Source organism: Orbicella faveolata, unplaced genomic scaffold, assembly GCF_042242905.1.
Source record: "Orbicella faveolata isolate gen_17 unplaced genomic scaffold, um_ofav_v1 contig_35, whole genome shotgun sequence".
Taxonomy (NCBI): Eukaryota; Metazoa; Cnidaria; class Anthozoa; order Scleractinia; family Merulinidae; genus Orbicella; species Orbicella faveolata.
In genome coordinates this window covers 15,871,423-15,895,123 of record NW_028301564.1, presented here as the reverse complement: position 1 = coordinate 15,895,123, position 23,701 = coordinate 15,871,423, and the positions used below count along the sequence as shown (strand labels likewise).

The 23,701-nt window shown below is 39.3% G+C and overlaps 2 protein-coding genes and 1 long non-coding RNA gene across 8 annotated transcripts in view; 2 read left to right on the top strand and 1 right to left on the bottom strand.

Annotated features, from left to right (window-relative positions):
• Positions 1–11,488, bottom strand: part of LOC110040233 (stAR-related lipid transfer protein 13-like) — a 40,810-nt gene extending 29,322 nt beyond the window's left edge. The window contains exons 1-3 of one of the 6 annotated variants that reach the window (XM_089273012.1): positions 5,351–5,653; positions 3,693–5,167; positions 2,219–2,280 (exon numbers count right to left, since the gene is read on the bottom strand). In XM_089273012.1, coding sequence (XP_089129138.1) covers positions 2,219–2,280; positions 3,693–3,786 — 156 coding nt within the window. In that variant the 5' untranslated portion in view covers positions 3,787–5,167; positions 5,351–5,653. Of the gene's footprint in view, positions 1–105; positions 388–438; positions 879–2,218; positions 2,281–3,692; positions 5,168–5,350; positions 5,654–9,377; positions 9,735–11,360 lie in introns of those variants that run through there. The other 5 variants (XM_089273018.1, XM_089273013.1, XM_089273017.1 and 2 more) reach the window with 5 other exon arrangements.
• Positions 1–14,289, top strand: part of LOC149103489 (uncharacterized) — a 33,888-nt gene extending 19,599 nt beyond the window's left edge. The window contains exon 2 of the long non-coding RNA XR_016201880.1: positions 10,876–14,289. This is a non-coding gene — a long non-coding RNA (uncharacterized LOC149103489). The remainder of the gene's footprint in view (positions 1–10,875) is intronic.
• Positions 14,290–15,447: 1,158 nt separating this feature from the next.
• Positions 15,448–21,791, top strand: LOC110040236 (DNA damage-regulated autophagy modulator protein 2-like). Its single transcript, XM_020745444.2, has 2 exons — positions 15,448–16,291; positions 20,439–21,791. The coding sequence occupies exons 1-2, from the start codon at positions 15,929–15,931 to the stop codon at positions 20,892–20,894; spliced, it is 819 nt and encodes a 272-aa protein (XP_020601103.1). The 5' UTR covers positions 15,448–15,928; the 3' UTR covers positions 20,895–21,791.
• Positions 21,792–23,701: the final 1,910 nt, after the last annotated feature.

The window sequence follows — 23,701 nt, the reverse complement described above, 5'->3', positions numbered from 1 at the left end:
TGTTGTTAGAAAATGAATCGACTGCATCAAAATGCTTTTCATCGAACGGGGATAACTCGTTCTTATTAGTTTGTTTTCTTTTCAACAAAATCATTTCATCCTTACCTTTTCCGGTGTTTTTACGATAGTCATGATCGCTCAAAGTGGCCGTGAAGAAAAACTAAAAAACAGCGCCAACTGAATAAATAGACCAGTTTTAAAGCTGCTTTTTACCAAAATCCTATCACTACGAGGGGACGTTCGAAGCTGTCTCCTGCTGGGGAGGGAGTTAAACCATCTACAAGTTCTTTCGAACTTCTTCTGGCGCCTTCGTCATTTATTTGTACGTGAGAGTTTTTGTCCTCACCCACTCTGTAGATTCCACGCGCGGCTAAACGACCGTCAACTGGCGGCGCGATTTGCACATTTATAAATACGAAATTAGACATATTAACTTACGTCTAACATAAGTAGCCACGTCCCTCCCATATGGCGTCTTCTTTTCAGACCCGTCTCCATACTTTCATCCACTGTTGCTTTCTCAACAGGAATTTTTTGAGTTTAGCAACTTGCGCCTTCTTTCTCGCTCAAAGCAAAGCTATAATAAACGATGCTATCAAGCGTTTTGATATCCGACCATTACGCCTACCCTGCCACTTAGCATTAAAACCTGCGCGGTCACGAACAGTGTCACATGAAGGGCCGACATAACTCCATATATTAAGCTTTGTAGGAATAGAATGTTTGGTTTATTTTGGTTCGAGTGTCGTAGTTGAGATTGGTGGTGTTTTAATGACGCCAGTGGCTATTAACCCGTAGTGAAGTGTTTACAATATTCATGTTCATAGAGAGGTGTATAATTAGCGAACACACCCGAGGCAGAAGAATATAGATACTTGTTCCGCTGGTTTGTAGCTTTTGTCTTACGGACTAGTGCTTCCTTTCAGTTTTGATAAGGAATATTAGAATAATCATAAGCTTTGCTAGAGGTGTCGGACGGCAGTTGTTTTTGTCGGCTAGAGTCGGCTTATGCAGATCAATTCGGTGAATTCTTGCATTATGATTGCTATGATTGAACTAATATCGAAAGATGAGATTTTCAATTTCAAAATAGAATCTTAACCCAGCCGCCTTTGCACGATTCTGCCCCAGAGATCATTGAAGTTCGATTGAGCAATCAATTCAACAAGTGCACGTAATCTCCACTTCAGTGTCTCGATACTCGGTAGTCATATGAACGTTAATTGAAATACTTTCCTTTGTGCGTGTGGTTTGTGATGGCCTGATTAAAATGTCAAGGTCTTCCGAAGGAAGTCAGGATATTTTTGTGGCTTTCCGCCCGATCGCACTCGGATGAGAACTGAAAGTTTGCACGGATCCTCGGTGATGTGGGTTCGGTGATCGTGAAAGATGGTGGCCGAACAGGAGGACTGATAACGAAGATTAGGTGGCGGTGACATTACCCTGGTGCCAAGGTTCGCGCGGCCAAGAGAATGTGGGATTGCAGAAAACCACTGTGATACTTGATTGTGTCTCACAAATAAGAACAGAACGTATTTGTTTCATACCTTTCGCCATTCCACACCTCATTCAGCGTCTCGAAGTTTTTGGAATACAAGAAAATGACGAGAGAAATGATCCGGCCTGGAAAGCGCTGACAAGTTTACGAAAACAAAATTCGGCTATGCAGAAGTGCAGCAGCTCTCCTAAGCGTGTAATTTCTTTTGCTTGTGAGCAGGGGCATTGTTTCTGCTTTGTTCTATTGTTCTCTCAAAGGGTTTCAAGCCATTCATGTGAGACCTTACGAGCTGCTCTCCGACACAATCTTTGAGCCGAGGTGGACAGAAGTAAAAGTTCAGCTCTACGCAATTCACCATAGAAAATAACTTGTAGCGCGAGCGCTTTATAAAGGATGTATTTATCTGCCCTCTATGTTATACAATCTCGGTATTGTACACCAACATAGCGGCCATTACTGTGATTAAAGGTGCTCGACATAAAGTCGGTAGAGTTTTGGCATCAATATCAGCGTTTTGGTTGTCATGATGCAGACGTGCTCATGCCTTTTCCAGGGGGTGGTGGGTGAGGTTAGGCTGTACAATGTGTATCCTAAGAGGGTAGGGGCGAATAAGCGAGTAGACAAGTTCCTCATATCACTCAGTGACAGCCTAAATAAGCTATGTGAAAAATAACGATAAATAATTGGATTACTTGATCAATTAACATCACTCGTACTCACAGACAGAATTTCCACGTAACTCATCGGCTTTGTGATAAACGGAGTTCTTCTGAACGAGCTGGCTGCAAAGATAAGAATAAGTGATTAGTGAAGCGTGGCCATCCGGTCGTACAGAGAAGTAACTGATATGGCATGGTCTGGAAACACATCGATCGTGTCTGGTATTCGGACCGAGGAAAGTAAGACATGAAAGCCTTTTAAACGGTGTGGCATCTTGCATCTTGGCCAAAATAACTCAAAATACCGTGACTGAACTCCTTTAAGCCCGACTGGCCCATAGCTCTCGATACGGGACCGTAGTTTCTTTAGTATGAAGCGGCTAGGAGTATTTCTATTCCCCTGGATGGAATGCTACGTCCATCGCAAGCTGATCCTCAGCATTCCACCGGGTTCTCCGGCCCAACAATTCGCGAAATAAAATATCGACTAAACAACATGTGGCGAAAAATGCCAAAAGAGAAGCCAACGATGCATTCGTCTTGTTAGTTAACGTACAGTTATCATTGAAATCAAGCTGATTAAAAAATCTAGAAACGTGGCTGGTTGCGACTGCTTTAATTGGATGGAATGTCGATATAAAAGAGGCCTCAGATTCTAGGACACTTCTGACGAGCCAAGCCAACCACCACGAGTGCTCATTATTTTGAGGTCTAACTGCCAAATAAACGCTACAAGAGAAAATGTGGTTTATTTTGCCGCTATGATATGAATTGTATTGTAGCAAACAGAAGGAGAACAACTGTATGTGAGCGAAATTAATTAATGTGTAAAGACAAAAACAAACACATCAAGGTTAACTACCAATGAACGAGTATAGTCTTTGTGAGGATCACCGTTTTAATGCAGTAGTTATATATTCCGTGAACAATTTTTTTTAATCATCAGTTTTGATCTAAGTCAACCTAGTGCACTTCTCAAACGCTAAACACTTCTAATTCGATTTAACGCATGCCAAGTATTAGCTTTATAATTCTTCCCATTTTCCAAAAAGAAAGAAAACAACACATAGCATTGCAGATATCGATGTCGTTGTCTTAACAAACAGCAGAAAAGAAAAATTACAACAGCAACTGACGATGAAGGAGATTCTGACCATGACTGGGACAGGACTCCTTGGCTGACAATATTCAATGGAGAGAGAGAATCGAATAAGGGTTACTACTAATATAGCTCAGAATTTTGCAAGTATTTCTCCGTCATATATGGCCAGTAAAATTTCATTAAAGCTGTCGACCTTAACGTTCTCTGTTTAAAGTAAGAAAAACAGCATAACGTTTCCAGGCGTTTGTGAAACTGCACTTGATGATTATGCAATACCTTTCAGTGCAAAACTATAACTTTGTTTAGTGAGGAGGTTTGTTTTAATATTTCAAATCAACAGAAATTTCCTTTGAAGTTTAACCAGCCATTATTTTGTCTTCAGTAATGTTACTTCTATAAAACGCATCTCAACTGACTAATTGAGACAACTTACAGTTTGTTTTTAAAGCAACTGCAGCTTTTTTCCAGGGTTGCTTTGTCACTGTAGCCTCATTTTCAACTAACGCCGAACACAGATATGCGACCATGTTTGTGAAAGTCCACGGAAAAAACTGTTTTGTTTCCTGTTTGTGGCGTAATAAAACAAGGGAGTCGGCATCTGCACATCTGCATTGCTGAAAACGCTTCACGTACAAAGGTCGTGCAAAGCTATGTTACTCGTATGTTACTTGTATGTATTCGTATGTCACTCGTATGTTACTCATTTGTACTCGAATGTTACTCGTATGTACTCGTATGTATTCGTATGTACTCGTATGTATCCGTATGTTACTCGTATGTACTCGTGTGGTGTTTTAGTCAAGATCCTTTAGCCGACCTGCCACAATGTGAAATTAATTGGATTTATTTCCGGTATTCAGTTTACGCTAATGAATGAGTTGTCCATCAGGCGTTTAGGTTTTCATCGACCGTGCCTCGTGGAAGACTGTAGATGCCATCCCGTTGTCTCCAATACCTGGAGAGATTTTGTTAACACACAGTAGCAAGGTAAAGCAGGGAGCGTATGTGTAATTATACTTATCAACGACGTACTTCAGATAGAATTTATAGGATCAGAATGATTTAAAATACCCGAAAAGGAATTGATACGAGCGCAATGTGCAGTTTCGTGCTGACAAGACAATTATTCGTACGGAAATCGTAAGTTATCAGAATTATAACCTAACTGGAGTTCGCAGGAGGGAAATAAGTCGATTGTATCATGTTGTAAAGTAAATAATCTATTGTCTCAACTTGAACGAATCATTTTCAAGCTGCAGTAATATAAACCTGTTGTTGCGTGCATTTTATAGTAGGTAAAGTGGGTCGAGCTGTGTAGTGTCGGACCGCGATGACGTCAGTGCGGGCAGAACATTGACATATCATGAATTCAACCCTCCATTGATGTGGTGAACCTTTTCTCAGTGCATTTTTGAATAAACTCGGCACCTCGTGAAGAATTTGAAGACTGTTGTGACAGTTTGCAATTTTCCATTCCTTAAGCGGAATTTATAATGTAATCAAAGTGAAAAAGTATACCACTTGAAAATCCGTCAGCCGTCATCATCAACCGTCATCTCTATTTGGGTCAATGTGGCCAAATGTTACAACATGAGGCAGAATGTTACCGCTTATGTCGATAAAAGAACGCTTCACTCTACAGATATTAACTGTCAAATCAGGGGAAACCTTTGCTAATAAAGACGTGCAAACGTCAATGCTTTCCGATTGACCTTTGTTTAATTCATTGGCCAAACAGTCATTGATTGCTAGCTCATGTCTCACTTCGTGCTCGGCCGATGGTTCGGAAAGGAGGCATAGTTTCTGCTCATTACAACCCGCACAGTTAATCCTCTTACGTCGACTCTTCGCAATTGCTTGCACTAAATTTCCGCAGTACAGTTGAGCGGTGATCTGATGATTGCTAAGCTGAAAGAAAGAATCGGGCAGAAATAATTGTCCCGAAGGATCGAATGTAATCTATGCAATGTGAACATAAATACGATGTTTACATCTCCCGACAAAGAATTCATCCATTGATAATAAGCTGAAGGATAGATCTTGTTAATCGCTTTTCTCATTCGATTACATGTTGTTAGTAATGCTTCTTACCTCGAAAGGAAGCCTAAGTCAGTGTGTCTTTCCCCAGGAGGAGATGGTAACACAGAGAGAATGTGAATTTACACACGCATTCGGTCCGCAAGACGGTGAATTCATTATGACAAGTGACGAGCGAATTTCCGTGCTTGGTTTCCTCTTGGTTGCATGTTTCTCAGGTCTCGGGTTAAAAAGCAAGGTTACAAGATCCAAGAAAGGCAGTTTAAAATCCCGGATATGAATTAATATTGCACGACATCTTTTGGCAGGCCCTATGCTCAGCAGCTGAACGAGCAATAATAAGGTCTGCAGATCAGAATACTTGTCTATTTCCAGGGCCGAGGTGGATTTCAGCCGTGTGATTGGTCAGTGCTTTTGTTTGAAGGTATTTAAGATGCGTAGTTTAACAGATCTAACAGACAGGAAACATTAACAGTCTTAACACTTGACATATTTCTATCGATCGGGTGGCATTATTTTTGTAAAGGATAAACGGAATGTTGTTTATTACATGGAGTAATTAAAAAGTTATGTTCGACCGCGGACGAAGTCGTTTAACAATAAAAGAGAAATTATTACGGGCTTTAGGTGTTTTGTCCTTCAATCCTTCTTTTGTTTTATTGTAAATTAATGCGTTTAGTCATTCGTGCTGAGTTGTAGATTGTTCGTGCCAAATTACCAGAATATTACTCTAATGGCTTTACGAGCTTAGTTTCATGTGGCTTTTATTGTTTCGTGAGAGTAAAGTCCCTGCTTGATTTCTTCAATTTATTTTTCACTTGAAAGATATTGATCAACTCAAATCCACTTACAAGAATTCGGCATCTTATCTTAGTTTAATTCTAATTCAATTTCGCCAGGTCAGATAGTGAAATTGGCTGCCGTAAAAGTGAACGATGAAAACACGAGTATCTCAGCCTTCCCATTAGAAAATGCCTTGTGGCTGAATTAATGTGTCTTAAATTAAAGAAGATTGTGTACTTAATGCTAAGGATACTCGAAACACTGAAAATATGGCATTTACATGATATCAGTAGCATTCAAGTTGTCCTCGTACTGCAAAATTTGTTTATCTTACAGTGTAGGCCAAAACTCTCAGATTTTCGAGAGGAAAAAAAAAACGAGCGAAAATTAAAGAACAGAGAAGGCTAGCGCTTTTAGAAATAAGAAAGCGGATGAAAGCCTCTCTAAAGGGTTTAAACAGTTCTTCTACTGGCTTAAATGCATAAATGTTTGAACATCAATGATTGGAATACGACGATGGTCAGTCCAGTGCTAAAAGCTATTTCAAAGCAGTTTTCTCATTGATAGGGTCGCCACAGGTAATTCTTCAAGGTCACAGAAAAGTCAGGGAATCTTAATTTGCGTCAGGCAAAACTGACATTTTGAAGAAAAGTCACGGAAAATAAAAATTAAAACACTCCGGTTATTGAAGGCTTGAAGAAACAGTTCGGGTTATTGCGATGATGATCTCAAAGAAGTTTTAATGAAGAAGATGAATTTGTTGAAAATGAATTTAAGGGGGCGAGAGGCTACTACGTGTACTATATGTGACATCTCGTATTCATTTGGTCAGGGAAATTTTAATTTTTATGGGGGAAAAGTTAGAGAATTTTGAAAAAAAAAAGTGATCAATGTGGTAACCATTTCATAAGGATAAGTACTAACTGTCTCGCCGCGAGTTGCGCCGTGAAAACAAGTCGTGCGCTCGCAAGAAAGAGAGACGACAGTGAATGACTTTCATTCCGGCTAGTTTTATGAAATTTTTCATACGTTATCTAGTAGGACTGAAGCGAAGTGTAAAATGCTGTGGAGCCTTTCTTTGGCTGTTTGGGAGCTAGTGTGCCGTAAAACATGAGTCGGAACTCCTGCGTAAAGGATGTGTTAGTGATGGTAAGATCCTGGCCACACACTATGGCTTCCGGCTACGCAGAGTTTCGATGGTCTCTGCTGGCGCTGGCTGCACGCAAACCGTACAGAAAGGGACACTTCCCATTATGGGTCATTTTGGCACCTGGCCTCACACGAGTCCACGATAATGGTCTCGGCTACACAGAGTTCGATGCTATCTCCAGTTGTACACAAACCTTACAGAAACGGACAATTCCCATTATGCATACATGGTACCTAGTCTCACACGAGTGCGCACTGATGGTCACGGCCACACACAGTTCGATGATCTCTGCCGGCTGCTCGCAAACCTTACAGAAAGGGGACACCTCCCATTATGGTACCTGTCTGACAAGAGTGTACGCTACATTTGTGATCTCCGGTAAGAAGAGAGTAGCTTCCTGAACTAACTCCAAAAAGAAGACTTCATTTGAAACGACACGCGTCAGATCCATAAACGATCAAAAGAGACTTGATATTTCATTCACCCTTTTGGCGTAGGAGTTCCACCGCATCTGAAGCCCTGCGTCACGTTAATGCGGATGCACGATTTTGATTTACACTGGGAATCCTCTTGGGAAGGTCAACTGGAAGAGTTTTAGCCAATAGAAATCCTACAATTCAGTACGACACACCAGCCGGGGTTAATTTGAGGTTTTCTCGTGCGGATTTTTAACGTCATAGAATATAATTTTGTTTCTCGAAACCTCACTGTCCCGCCTTTGACCCGAGTCGATTCCTGTACCGCTCCAGGACATCAACTTGCTATACGATCTTTAAACCAAATTAAAAAAATATAAAATATGCCCTGCTCCATGATTTCTCTATTAGCGTTCCTATAATTTTCATAGTTTTGACAAGAAGGACTGAAAAGGATTTTGCTCACCGAAGTCAAATTTCAACTGGATAGAATGGAATGCATTAAACAGTACAGCACCGCGGTTTTAGTACGCTAACAGGATTACTTTCAGGTTATTCCACCTTGGACAAATCACCCAACACTGGCGGTCTTGTGTAAGAATATGACGGGCTTATTAACAAGATATCTTCTAATTGAGTTTGGTCGACCTTTGAATTAAAGAAGGTCCCATCTGATTGTGTTTTCCTTGAAAATAAATGTACAATCTGCACCAGTTCAACAAGTTCAGTGTTTTGACCTGCCTGCGAACTTACAAATAAGCACTGGTGATGTCATGTAGCAGAAACGAAAACATTATTATGGAACATGCTCCATTTATCTACGTGAAGCATGGTCTTTTGGACACCGTTCAGACGGTCTACCACTGAGCTACAGAGCACTCTCGGGAGCTCTTATTGCGGTGACAAGAGGCAAGCCCATGGGTTCCATTTCTGTTGAGAGAATTCGCAATTGTTTCGAATTGTTTATCCCAGTTGCTATAGCTTCTGCCACCAGCAGAATAGATTTTCCAATATGTTGCTATAAAGCTCTTCTGATCATTTTGTGTTATCTGCAGCCTCACTTATAACACTCTCATCTTTATCCTCAAAATGCGTACACCGATACATAACCAGTTCCTATTTTTGGCCCGTTCCGGCTGCGATAAAGCATCTTGGAATATTGTTTAGCCGAATGCGTTGAATTACGTACGTCGTAACTATCTTTCAGCATTGCATATTGTAAATTGCATAGGTGATACATAGTGACTAAGTCTCTAACTACGTTTAATGTGCCTCTAGAATTTTACCTCGGCTTTTGCCGAAATGACTGAGCTAAGTTTGTGTTGTCCGGCGACGAATATCGTACTAATAAAACAAAGGTTGCAGATTTCCCGCGCTGAGAGACAAATCGTGGCCTTGTCAAAAACCAACTGGTATTTTTAACAATCACATCTCGTGCAGCCCTCAGTCAACTAGTATCAGAAGTTCTGGAAATTATTTCTTACACCGTAAGATCACATAGGCGTTTCTGTTCAGAGTTGCGCTGATGTGAAATTCAATGAGAAACGGAAATCGTTCATCAGCTTGTTGATCGATGGTAGCCGGTTTTCGCTAAAAATCTCACTGAAGTCCGGCTGTGGTCCAATAAGGAATGAGTAGTTTAAGGAGTCATTAACAGATCGCACAGATAACGTATATATTGTTACTATTTTCTGACTCCAAAGACAGAAATAAACTATTTTGTTATAAATACCTCGTACTCGGTCCGGCTTATCAAGACGCATCGAAGGTGGTGATAACAATAGCTTGACTAGCTCTTAAGATGGCTCCAGCTCCTGTAGGGTCCATTAAAAACTGCGGCTGGATAATACAACCACAATTTTTAGACCATTCCTGAGCGTTTTTTTTTTAGCTCTCCACAAAGAAGGAAACGGGAAGACCAAACGCAGCATGCGAATATACTTTTTGTTTGTTAATCCTCGAGGTATTTGTGAGGAGAAAATATCCGCGTAATTAGCATACCGGCGCAAGAAATAGTCGCAAAGGACGTCAAATCCGAGAAGACGGCTAAACCCAATTCAAACTGACCATAATCTTTTCGTGTAAACAACTTGTCACGGAAAGATTCAAGGTCAAAATCAATTCATCAAGGAGTCAAAAATAAAATATTGAGTGCAAAAAAAGAGGTGATAAAACGATAACTGATTTGACGCTGATTAAGAAAAAAACGGGAACGGGCATTGAAAATGGACATTCGATTTTTCATTCCATAATGTTTCCACTGAATAACATGTCGGAAATAGAGTGGTAATCCGTTAAATGTATTGAACATTCAGAATATTTGAACCAGTCGAGTATCACGTTCTGTACAAATAATTACAAACCAACAGGTTTTGTCCAAAGTGAAATGGAAACTTATCTCTTTAACTGCCGAAAAACAGCAGGAAAAGAAGCTTACATAACAGAAAATAGCACCAGTTAAAGGATTTAGTTACTAACTAAAGTAACTTCTACTGAATATAACTTCGTCATTGTCAATCTATATTTTGGTGTGATATTGTAATTACCAGAAGACGGGGTTAACAGAAATAATAGGTCAGCAACGTTTGTAAAATTGACAAACTTTTTTTGTTACGATAGAATTTATTCGCAAAAGTCGTCACGTACTGTAAAGTGTAGCGAACAAATCCTTGGGCTTAGCTTTGCAAAAAGGGCTTCTTCTCTGGGTTTTTCATGTCAGGAAAGGGGATTACAGTTGGTCGGTCGTCTTTATAAAAGCTTTAGGCTTATAATATTAATATTATGCAGTATGATGCCGACCTGATTTAGCTATCAAACATTTCGAAACATGACATAAACCACAAAAAAAAAAAAAACTTCGACACAGTCGTTGCAATTGAATGAAGATGACAAAACTCTCGGGTATGAACGTAACACAGGTTCTACAGTCGGTGACTGATGAAAATGATAAAAACGGGACATAATAGATGCAACGATGATGAAACACAAATTAGCAAACTCCAAAGGTGAATCATTCTTTAAAGCTAAACATAACCCTAACCCCATTTGTGGGGTCAGCCGGGAAGCATTACCCGAGGGGCTCAGTTTATGCCTAATAAAAAAAGATGTAATTTTTTTGGAATTATTTTCGATGAGGAAAGCTTCATCGTGTTCATATTTCGCACGATTACAGATCTCTGGTCCATAGTCAACAACCGTCACGTTTTTATTATCTTTTCTTTTTGCAACAGGAGTCTGTTTTTGCCGACTTGAAGAAAACAATTTGACAGCAATAATACGTGAGTACTTGTGTCTGTTTCTATTCTAAAAGGAGCCCACGAGTGTTTTTGTGGCTAAGCGTTTAATACTGACTGGTAAAAACAAAAATGTACGCCGCAAAATCTCTCATGAATGCCGCCGAAAGCGCGCGATTATAAAAGCTTTCGCGATAAGCTGTTTCGATTTGTACAGCAGTCTTTTGTAGAGCATTTGAACTCACTGAGTGGTACAGTGTACAAAAGGCCGACCTTTTGTAGACTGCATGAATAGAGGGAACAGTAAGTTATCCAACTTTTTGTAGAACTGATTAGCTACAGTATAAACCAAGCGACAAACTGACAGAATTACCCCAAAAAAGTGAGATCGATGTTCTTAGTTTACCCCAATCATTTTGAAACTCTTCTCTCCTATACAACCCAGTAACTTGCCACCTTAAGTGTTTTGATAGTATTGAGACTTGCCTTTACTCGATTTCCAGAAGCCCAATCTTCTTTTCTTCGGTTTTGGCGGCAAAGTGTAAGATCCCGTTGAACCCAAGCGATGGAGTTTGTGCGTGAAATGAAACACACACCATACTGAACACATGTTGAACTGACTTGTCCGGTTGACAATTCAATGTAAAAATACTGATCACTGACGACGACCGGCTGACTACATCGACTGATGGTCTCACGTACGTGTTGTTTCAGCGAGTGGATGTCGGACTACATCTGCTGTGGCAGATATCTCGCCCAGACGTGGCTTTGGACAGCGATAAATTCTTGAAATATTAGGAGGTGATACTTTGTTTAGACAACCGTGTTACTATTGACGTACTGGCCCGTGGTTTAATGCTTGATAGCATTACAAGATGAAAAGAATTACTCTCCTTGGTAATAGCCACATCTTTCTTTTGACCCTAGTTTTGAGAGTCTGGAAAAGGATCAAAAGACAAGCTCCATGTTGATGATTTTCTAAAATCTCTTCACCTGTCCCTTGGACAATGTGTAGATCTTAAAAGGAGAATTTAAATATCGACCACCCTTAAAAGTATTAAGCTATAGATTGATTGTCCGAAGATGTTGACACGGCTGGCTTAGTTTTTCGGTTATTTTTGATGTTTTCACCGTCACAAATACCTTTTTTATGCTTCTTAATAGGGACTTTTCCGCAACATATGATATCTGAAATAATCATTAAAGTAAACAAAGTATGAATAAGAAATAAGTAATAAATAACGAAGTGTTTAAACAGGTAAGAAACTGTTAAACAAATGTGCGTTAAAATTTGCTAATCCGTCGAGAATAAAGTGCGAATATTGTCTCTATATTAACGCGACTGAGAAGTTACGCAAAGGATTTGCGATTAGTCGGAAAATGGTATTTCAGCTGAGTAAATAATGCTATCTTACAGGCGAGTTGCTCGTTGCAGCGAGAATTAGGGACATTCCGACAAATTATACTCAAAAGCAAAACAGGAACAGGAACGTCAACAAATATAGCAAATGAGACGTTAAACAAACTCTGAATGTAGCTGAACTTTGTGACAGGTGCTCGACATTTCCTTCATAGTCAGTAGTCTAAAGACAGCTCGTATAAATTACGAGAAACGTTTAGCATGTGACCAGCGACCACTCCTGTACACAACTCAAAGTATTCCGTATATCGGATTGAAACTAATGTTATTCATCGTGGAAACCTTTTTGGAATTTCTTATCCCTAAGTACTGTTAAAAGCTTTCGTTGCCGCCAAGGGATTATCATCGTGAGAACGTAACACTTGTTGGCCTTCTGTTAATTCTATTAGCCTAATTCCCTCCCGATTCAGTGTCGTTCTCAGAACTAAATACGTTTATAATTATGTATTTTTTTTTAAAATTTACTTTTGAAAATCTTTTTTTTTTAGTAATTACTCAGCCATGAACTTTTGTTTGACTACTAGCCAGGCGTAGAAAATTGGTGTTTACATCACATCCGTGAAAAGAGGCGACTTACGGAGAGAAAAAATAGCAAGTACAGCCCACGACAGTTGAAGAAAATCAACGCAGGATTTTAATTGGTGTAAAAAAAACACGTCTTCCGCATAGCTACGCGTAAAGGCTTTTTTTTTGCCCCAAGGCAAAGTATGCGTGGGTGTCCGAGTTACGACACAGGAGCGGAGCATATTATGCCCTCTTCAGTGTGAGACGCCGACATTTATCTGCTCAGCCAATCAGAGCATTTGTAACCAGAAGCTACTTTTAAATTCCAAGTGACGTTTGCTTGCCTCACTCCATGGTATGGCGATAAGAACTTCTCCAGACAGGAAAAAATACTAGTTTCCTAGCTTTTAATTCGTTTCAGGAAATTTTTAATCCCTTCTTGTTAGTGTCTGATTAAGGTCGTAATTGTATTGGGCGTCTGTGTTATTTTTGTAGAAAAAAATAGAGCAGATTGTTTTTCTAGTTACTGCAGGTTATCACGTACGACTGCGTTCGCAAAGATTCCCATGATTGCAACTTTTCTGAGACATGTTACGCAAGAGGTTTCGCGCCAGATTTGGGAACACTCGGCTGTTAGGTCAAACGCTGCATGTCGACTCTTTGAGTATTTCGAAGAGTTGTTTCTATAGTTATTCCGAAAATAACTCAGCTCAACTTTAGCAAGATTGATAGATTTCATGATAGAGTAATATTTTTGTCTGGGAACGCCTGAACAGTGATCGGCTTTTTCAGAGTGGTGTATAAATACAATACATTAAGCTCTTGAAATGTGAAATGATATTCTCTTTATTTAAAGAGATTTGCCTTATCCCTGATCAAAGTACAGATGATTTAAATAAGCGCCCTCCTTCCAATAAGCGCCTCGTCTATGACGTCAAAAATATAGTGCAGGCTTCAGGGATTAAAGACAAGCACTTACTGGCTCCATGTTTGCTTTGTCCCAGGGCTCAACGATTGAGAACCAGCATTTTGGAGCTCTAAGAAGAGATAGCTTGGGTTCGAGATTTCGAGAGCTAAACAGTGTTTAGACGTATAGACTGTAGACTTCGTAAATAGGACTGCAGCAAATGCAGTCAGTAGCTGGCAGTGTGATCATGACTATCAGGGGCGGGTCCAGAAAATTCAGGTAGAGGCCAGGAGGCCGAAACAATTGCGACAGAGAAACAGCAACTTTATTCACTCGCACATTTACAGTTTTTTAAAAATATATACTAAATTAAAGAACATAAAAATGTACAATTTGAGTCTGGAGAATGAGGTAACCCGAACGTTTTCTAGTCAGTCTCTAGTTATTGTAATGTTTCCATAAGAGAATGCAGAACTTAAGATGTGTACATAGTATAATAGAATGGAGAAAATCAAAACAAGTTTTCAGAATGGTCAGAATGTTGTTCAGACAGTAAATAAAATTTCAGTTGTTTAAAGAAGTTGAAGGCATTGAGATCTTTAAGGTTGCTGGGGATATTGTCCCAGAGAATAGTCGCTGTGTAAGCTATTGTTTGTTTTCCTGAATTGGCACGCACTTTTGATATGTATAGATTTTGTTTGGATGCATATCTGGTATTTTATACCATGCCATAGAAAAATACAGCCAATCAGAATACATGAAAGCCATTGTATTACATCCAACCTTCCCATCATGCGCCGCGACGGTATGTCGTATTGATTGTGTTGACCAATGTTGACCACATTTTCTTTGACATGGTATAAAATAGTTGTGGAACGCTCTTTCGTGATGTACCACGGAATATCCCACTTGTTAGCTGAATTTTCAGTCTTGGTATACCCACTTGCCTAAAGGTTTGTGTGTATACGGAGAAAATTCAAATGACTCGTGGGATATTCAAAGGTATACCACTAGAAAAGCGTTCCATTACTAGAGTGTATCCGTGTACTGAAGAAATTGGGAAGAATGCGGAGCGGCAATACCTCAGAACCCCATCACCGTCTTTGTCATTTGCAGTTCTTTGCGTTGCTTCTGAACGACTGAATAAACCTAAGGCCTGAAAAAGGCTGGATCTGATCAGACACGGTGATGTACAGCTTACAGACGGACAAACAAAACACTCGATATACAGCGGAAGATATCTGTCATTGCCAAAAGCAATTTGTTTTGAATAATTTAAGAACAATTCCCCTACAAAACTCAATAACAGCCTGAGGAATAACAACTGGGGCGAAAACATCTACCAATATACAGATTCAAATGACGGAATTCTGTTTGAAAATGACAACGGGGGGCCTTTGTAATTCGTTTTTTCCAAGGATAAAAACCATGAATGCATTAATTTCGTAGCATTTGTGCAACTCTCGTGAAAAATGTATGTAGTTTTGAGTTCACATGGAATTATAGAGGGGTTATTTCAAAGCAATTGTTCAATTTCGATGTAAACTTAATGTTAATTTCGAATTCTGATTTCTAATCTAGTTGTTTAAAGAAGGAGACAACCATCTATTCAAATCATTTGGAAAACTCTGGGGAAAAGAAATCCATTTTAATTTAAACGCCGTTGAATTATTTATTTCTTCATGGCTCATGTCAGCATCGAAATCATTAAAATTTAACGAAAGAGCAAATATTGAGAGTTTTGCCCTCGACATAAACAGTTTTTAATTTTTGATCGTGAACTCGATCGCAACCTGAGTAAACGTGATGCAACAAGGAAAAATAACACGTGGATCTGCGATTGACGGTTATGCCGAATGTACCATGTCGCATTGTTCCTGATCAAATGTTTACGAGTTGTAAACCAAACACTTTTATCTCAACCAATCATTTTCAATTGAAATCCGTCTAATTGTTGTCGCGCAGTAAGTTAGGTCAGCTTTTGTCAGTGGCCCAAAATTTGCATACGGGAAGCGTTGTTTTTCCCGGCGTCATACATGAGATTTTGGGGGAACACAAAGCTGGTGTTCAAAGCAATTGACCTGAAAATAAGTCTGCCTTAACAGTTGGCCTTGTACTGGCGTAAAGAATACCACCAGATTTAACGTGGAGAGGAAACACTTTTTGACGGCTATGTAGATTCTAAGCTATTCCGCGTTTGAGATCAATTGCCAACAGCCATGATCAGTGACTTTTCGCTCGGCTACGGTTACCTTCCAGTTTGCTGGGCGCTTTTCACATCTTTCACGTTTCTGTTATGCTACGGCATCGCCGTTTCGCTTGATCACATCTACCCGTTCGTTCCCGCCATAAGCGACACGGGCGCCAGGATCCCCGAGGCAAATATCTTCTCGGAGTTCTTCAATTTCTCCTTGGTGTTAATGGTGCTCAGCCTGTTTGTCCGCTACCTTCAGTTCCAGATGTTGACGCAAGGCCTGGACTCGGCAGACCGTCGTCTTGACCGTTTCAACAAGCTGGGTTTGGGCTTTGGTCTTGTGAGCGCGTTTGGCGGCTCAATCATCGCTAACTTTCCGTCAAACGAGGTATGTTCAGTTTCACTACGTTCCCGCGAAAACTTATCGTTGTTTTCACTTTATATTTATACGAAACATCCCCTATTCCTTGCGTGGAATGATATATTTTGCTTGTTAATGGAATTATTTTATTTTGGGTGTTGACTCTGTATTTACTGGAGATTTCTAACAAGTTAAAATAAAACCCACATGTCGAAAATCTATGAGCGTAGAAATCGCATTTTAATCGTATCTGTGTGTCCTTTTAACAATTTTTATATTAACTAATCAAAAAAGTACACAAATCGACGATACTTTCACTCGGTGACATTTTTTAATGGAAATATCAGTGAAATTCAGCTCCAAATTTATTCTAATTTATGCAGCCTAATTGATTTAATTTCCTTTCGGAGTGGATCTACTGATAGACAAATAAACTGTCTATTGTTTCTTTCAGTTGCACAGTGGACAATTATGTTCAGTATAGAATCAGGTGCAAATAATTCATTCATTCAGTCTCACCGTTCCGCAGTTAGCGCGAACTCCGTTTATAAAATGTCCAGTGATTTGAATCACAAAACCGATGCTCATCTTTGCGAAGCAAATAATTTTCTTGAAGTGACAACAATTTACATTCAGTGACGGTCGGTACCGTGTTAAACAAAGATTAAATTTTATCCACCTTCGAAACTACCAGTTGACGCTATTTTCTTCGAGTCGAAAAGAGCACACTTCCAGGAAAAACTTCAGAGAAATTCAAACTCAAAGCAAAATAGCAAATATAAGAAAATTCAAAGTTGGAAATTAGAGGAAACTGTGGGCGTTGTTTTCGTCTGTTAAAGCTGCCTAATTTTCAATTCTAGTTAACACTTTATTGCGATATCAGATAATAAAACGAAAAGGAACGTGGCGTTTTAAATGCTTTTTTCGTGGATGTGTTGCCGAGTATTGGTTCGTATATGTCAGCCATTTACATAAAAGAACTGTCTTATATTCTTGTTGATTAAGTCAAGACTAGTGGAGCGCAATTCTGCGTGAAATATTCTTGTAGACGTTTATTCAAAAGTCCATAACGAAAGATATATCATATTTGAAAAAAAAAAAAACACTTTTTCTCGCCTGTCCATGTTATTAAAGTTATCATATAACAGGTTTGTCCGTTTTAGGTTGAAACGAATTTACCGCATAAACCTGAAAATTTTCTTGTTGTTTTATTTCTCTTACAATTATTTCGTTGCCTGGGGTTTTGCGGCCTTGTGTTTTCCCCTCACCGAAATAGTATATGTTTAATTCAAAGGTTAGGAGGACTGTTGAATAACGATAATTAATGTTGCTACATAGATTTCTGTCTAAATATCAAACAACTACCTCCAACAACAACAAAAGAAAATCCGACAGAAAATGTGTTGATAATTTTACAAGTAATTGTGGTTCAACGTTTTATTTTCATATCTCATCTGTTGCCACGCAGTAAAAACAAACATATTTCTTTTCCTGTCATAAAGACGCACAGAACTTGATTCTTTCTTTTCCTACCCCGTGGGGAATATTTTCAGAATCTTAAAAGCAATTCCTCAAGTTGGTCAACCTTACCAGTCAATTACCACCCTCTTTAAATTTACGCAAACCCGTTCGAAGTTAAAGGAAACTCATTGGACGAGATCGTTTTATATGAAAGTGTAAATTGAAACCACCACCTATCAGTATAGACGTTAAAACTAACCAGAACGAATTAGTTATTAACAATTACGAATCTTGGGTGAGGTTATTTTCACTGAAATCTTAAATCGGTGGACATGTAGGATATTTATGAACATATGCAAGGAAAGTTCTCCGCTCTATGTTGAGCTCGCTGAAGGACTCAGCACTGTAAATAATGTTTCACCCAGCTGTCTGGTAGTTCAACCACCATACGGAAAGAGTTGCGCCCGGCATATGCTTTAAATTCGACACTTTCATGCTGTCTTTTAGCCGAGTTTGGGGCCGTATATGAAGATGATTATGAGGAAAAATTAAGTAAGAAGCTGAATCTAACAATCATACCCTGCCGTAGCACCAAGCTATTTATCAGGATAAAGATTAAGGAGACTAAAGGATTTCCTGAGAATCACAACATAGACATCAGTGAATCCCAGGTTTAGCTTGCATAACCCACCTGTGTACTTTAATTACAAGGTGACTCTTTCTTTGGATTTGGAATAACATTTAAAACATTCATCATATACTATTTGCAATACGTTTACAACAAAAGTGCTAAAATACTAACCTAATGCAAGTTCTTTGCTGGCTTAAGTAGATACGCTACAAACAAGTTTTGTAAAAAAAAAAAAAAAAATCAAAAAAAATTAACGTTCATTTCTTTTTTTAATTACTATAAACAACATATATAATCAAAAAGAGGTGAAAAATATTTTTTACGAGTAAATACGTTATTTTTGACTTGTGAGAAGCATATCTTACATGTGGAATATTTTAAATTAACCCCGAACAAGCAAACAAACAAAAACAACAACAACAACAACAAATTAAAATACCTTTTCTGTGTTCCCATCGAGTTTTAGTATAAATCTACTAGCGTTCTATCACGAATGGCGTTATCTGATTGGCTACGCTACTCACTATCTATTCTCTGTTGTAGATAACGAGTAGCATTGCAGTGTACGCTTGTTGACAAAATGACGGCCGCTTCTTTGCGTTTTCGACGTGTCTATGAGGAGGATTTAGATAAAGTTTTGAACGACTAGTAGATTTATACTAAAAAAATTAGATTGTTCGCTCTCGATTTCTATGCGTGATAGTTGAAATCTCGAGCTCAAAATCTAATTGTTAAATGCAAACACCCAAATGTTAAGCGAAATGAAACATGTTCGTTCTACGCGTCCTTGCGCTCATGTTCTGTTGTCTTTCATATTTACTTTTGCCTGGACGTATGCTCGTTTCCCAGAATGCCTATTTTTCTCGCCACATCAACTTACAGTTGATGAAATATCTTTGGTCTGTGATATTGCAAATTATACAAACAGGCATTGCTTAGAGGTACGAATTTCATTTGTTGACGTAACGCGGGCTTTCCTCCGCTGGGAATAGAGCTTTGTTCAAAGGGGGCTGATCATAGAAACAACGAACCTCGGAGGCTATTGCGTTCGCTTTTGTTTACCACTATACAACTGTCAGTAATAAAAAATCTGCATGTGTTTGCCATTGACTCTAAAAGGAATGACAACAACATTTATCCTTTTGAAAAAGCAGTTTCTATAGAATTAAAGCAGTACGGCTTTCAGCTTTGGTAGTCACAAAAATTATAGGGCGTTTTCTAAATTGTATGTATGTCAGGTTTTTCAGCAGGTCTACTGACATCATTTATAAAAAGGACTAGTTTTAATGTAGCCTATAAAAGGGCAGAGTCATATTGTCTGACGTCGAACTTGTTTGTGTATCACGAATCTACATTCAACTATTACACCATGAGCTTGAAGTTTCGACAATATCACCCAAGGCTTTTATTGTAAATACTAGATTTATTTTCGATGGACACTTAATCTACGGCTTCTTCAGGTTTAAAAAATTAAGACTAGCCTCTTCGTTTCTCTCATTTCAGGACAATTGCTCCGTTACGTTTCTAAGGTTCAGCATGGCCTGAAGTGGTCATGTTGAAGGAACTGTAGTCTGGGTGTGTCTCAGTTGTTGGTTTTGTTGTGTCTCAGTTTCTTAGCAGTCAGAAGTTCACCTCTTCCATTCGCGCTATAAACAGCCAACTTTTAGCCGGCTAACCTCCTACTATAGAATACAGTTGTGTTCCGAGCGTAAACGATTAAACCAGCTATCATAAAAAAAAATAACAATAAAAAGTTAAAAAATAAAAAAAAATTTAAAAAAATTTAAAAAATATCTTTATTGACCACTCCCCCAATTGAGTTTTCCAGGGCCAGTGGAAATAAATGGTGAAACAAATGCAATGTAAATGAATAAAACGCGGTTAAGAATCCTAACTGGCAGGAGTCAGACCATTTGGCTATTTACAAGCGTGGCCGAAGGGTTGAACTCGGGACCACGGCGACCTCCGGATTTCAAGTCCGGCATCCTAACCACTCGGCCACGCTGCTTCCTTTCATGTCATCTAAACCTGTCCATCTTGATTTTCTTTAACTCAACATTTCACTTTCTCTTTGATTGACAGGAAGGCTCGATGATCTACGTGCACGACACTGGTGCAGTTCTGTTGTTTGGCAGCGGTGCTCTGTTTTGTTGGGTTCAGACCTATCTCACATACAAGCTGACCCAGCTTGGGATAAACTCGCAATTTCTGTTCACAATTCGTTTCATTCTGACATGCGTCATCTCTGTGTTTGGTTCGATTTTCTTCGTGGCGGAAATATTCGCCTACGAAGAGTTTCGCCAGCAATCTGCCCACGTGGTGGCGAACTGGCAGCCCTCAGACCCAGGCTACAGTATCCATGTGCTCAGCAATATTGGCGAGTGGATCGCAGCACTCTGTTTTGGCATGTTTGGCCTCACGTTTTTTGAGGAATTCCAGAAGATTTCTTTGCTGGTGGAATGCAGTCAAAAGTGCGAAAACCGTCAGAACAGTCCACTGTTGGAGTATACCAACATCAACAGCGGGGACGAAGAGTAGGAAATCTTGCTCTTGTAAAGCAATGGTCAAACGGCGCATGATAGTCGGTGATATTTCATAGTACTGACAGGCTTTCATTTGACCACCAACTGTCTCGCACTATCATTAATCTTTCCCTTCTCTCCTCGTGGAGAATGGGGCCATCAATCCGTCTCCTCCAAGCAACTCGGTCTTTTACCGCCACCTCTACCGGGAACCTCTGCACTATCATCAACTGTCATTCACTTTGAGCCTGTTCAAATTCTTCATGATATATTCGATGATAGTTTTCCCTTTTGACCACACGTATGATTATTGATGATAGTTCATGATAGTTAGAGGGAAATCAACTATCATCAAGTATCATGGGCCGTTGGACCAGGGCCTAAAGCGAGCGCTTGACTCGAACACATAATGAATTTGAATTTATGTCAAAATTATTTTATCAATTAATTTATTTGTCTATAAAATTTATCAATTTATTTATTTACATTTTCAATAGAGGGAAAAATCGTACAATTGAACAAATGTGACAAACGAAAGAAAAATGTTGAAATTATATATATCGATACAAAATAGGTTCAGTTTAGGCATATGAATTTGAGTGCAATGTGTAAACCGTGAAAAGCAATTTAATTGGAGCTAGGGAGTTGGGGATTAAGGGGAGTTTGGGAACTTTGGTTGTAAAGTTAGGATGGTCTATGCTGTGACGCTTGTAAAACGATACTCAAACTTAAAAAGTAAAGAGAAGTTTTCAAATATTCCATGTTGGAATAAACAGTCGAAAAAAACGACTTGGCAGAACAACACAGTCTTTTAAAGAATTGAAGTTTCGTGAACGCCTGGAAGAGGGTAGTATGATTAGAATTACCAGTATACTGGTTAACGAGCAAGGTTACATTTTGAATTTATATTGAATTAAGCGTCTTTTTCTGTATAATCAGATTGTTATAACATACAAAGAAAAAAAAACGGCAACTCGCTGTAGGTGTTCTTCGCCTGGTGATGAAAAGGAAATGTGGGTTTTACAAAAAAGTAACCCAATTTTAAAGGAGAGGTCACTCCATAAAGCTTAGTTTTTTGTCTTCGCCTATGGCAAGTAAACATTCCGTTTTTCCACTCACCGAAGTTTCAGCCTCGGAAGTGCCCGCTGTATAAATTTGTCTCGAAAGAAGCGAATTCGGAGGCCGCCATTTTTAACTGTACTTGGTAGCCAGGCCGTGTTCATGTCACATCATTCCGTCTGACTCGAAATTGGCGGGAAGGAGAAAAACCTGCTGGTCAGCAAAATGTATTTTTCCAACCGATTATCCACTTCACCATCTTCACTGCTACCATTTTTGGAGTTTGAGCATGTTTGGCTCAAAATAATACGGCTCAAGAGCAACGATAACCCAGAATGGTAGTTAAAAGGCCTGACGGAAGCCATTTGAACAAAATCTCGTGGACGGAGTGACGTGACGAAAACGCGGCCTGGCTGCTGAGTACTGTTCAAAATGGCGGCAACGACTCGATGTCGAATTTTGGGCTTCTTTCATTATGAAAACCTGCACTTTGTAGGCTGAAACTTCGGTGAATGGCTAAACTTAGTGCGAGGTTTCTATTAGCGTTGACAAAAAATATACGTTTTTTGGAGTGACCTCCTTTTGGCATCCTACGGGCAACTGTACATGTAGTTGGACAAAAGCCTCACTTTGTCCCATAAGTTTTCAATTAGGGTGCCTTCAAGAAGAAACGAGATTTGAGAATAATGTTACAATGTGATTGTAACATTCCTCGAGCATTTCTACGTGGGTTTGCTTAAGTGCACTTACTGAACTCAAGTACGAGTGTACTGAATGCAACCATGAAGACTCCTCGAAAATGCGATGTTCCTTAAGGCAGTATTGTTGTATTAAATGTTATTGTGAGTTAATCCTAACTTTCAATTAAAACTGAAGACTTTAAAATGGCAGACCAAACTCTCTTTCGTTTGTTAAATCATAGAAAACAGCCCAAAGAAAATACGCGCGCTGATTTTGGGTATAACTCGATAGAAATAACTAAATTGCTGACGTAGTCATGTTCATTATTTTCTTTGGGTAAAGTAAGTAAATAACTAAAGGGGTTGTTTTCTAAAAACAGCTAGGAAAGAATGTCTTCGTTCATCCAAAGTTCCATTCTTGGTTCTATAACTCAATGTCTTCTTGTTCTTAAATGTTCTTAATGATCTACCTACACGTGAAAACACTTTGGCGAGGAAATAAAACGCTTCTGTGATTATCCTGATCCACCCATTTACAACTAAAAACTGTGATCTGTTACTCTTGAATTTCGTTGTTCTTTTCATAGGAACTGGTCTTCGCTTTTGTATCTCGTAATGGTAGAACAATGGGGACAAGTAACACGAAGGTCTCGGATGTGGCTGTACCCATTTCCCAGGGGCGGGGTACTCGGGGAGGGGGGGGGGGGCTTTGGATGGGCAGGTGCCGCCCGGGTTTCCAGAATTGGACCCCGTAGGAAGAAATCGCATTCAAAATAATTCCTCTTTCAAGAAATAGGCCAATTTCCCATATCTTTGTTCATGATATTAATAACCCAACAAACGGTTTTGCCTCTATGAATAATCTATAATCGCTGTTGATGTTTTGAAATTCTCGTTTGTTCGAAGTAATTCCCTTTGTGAGAGACGTCTCGAATATAAATACTGCATTTTAAATCAGGAGTCATGCAATAACGGTTATTGTTGGAGTAGCTCCCCCGGATCCCACCCTAGACAGTGTATATTTTGCCTTCAATCCACAACCGAACACGCTCAAAGGTTATGAGGCTTTTGCGCGTTGGTCAGC

Coding starts and splice junctions, on each gene's coding strand:
- LOC110040236 (XM_020745444.2), top strand. CDS start 15,929: ATGATCAGTGACTTTTCGCTCGGCTACGGTTACCTTCCAGTTTGCTGG. Junction 16,292..20,438: donor CTAACTTTCCGTCAAACGAG/GTATGTTCAGTT, acceptor TTTGATTGACAG/GAAGGCTCGATGATCTACGT.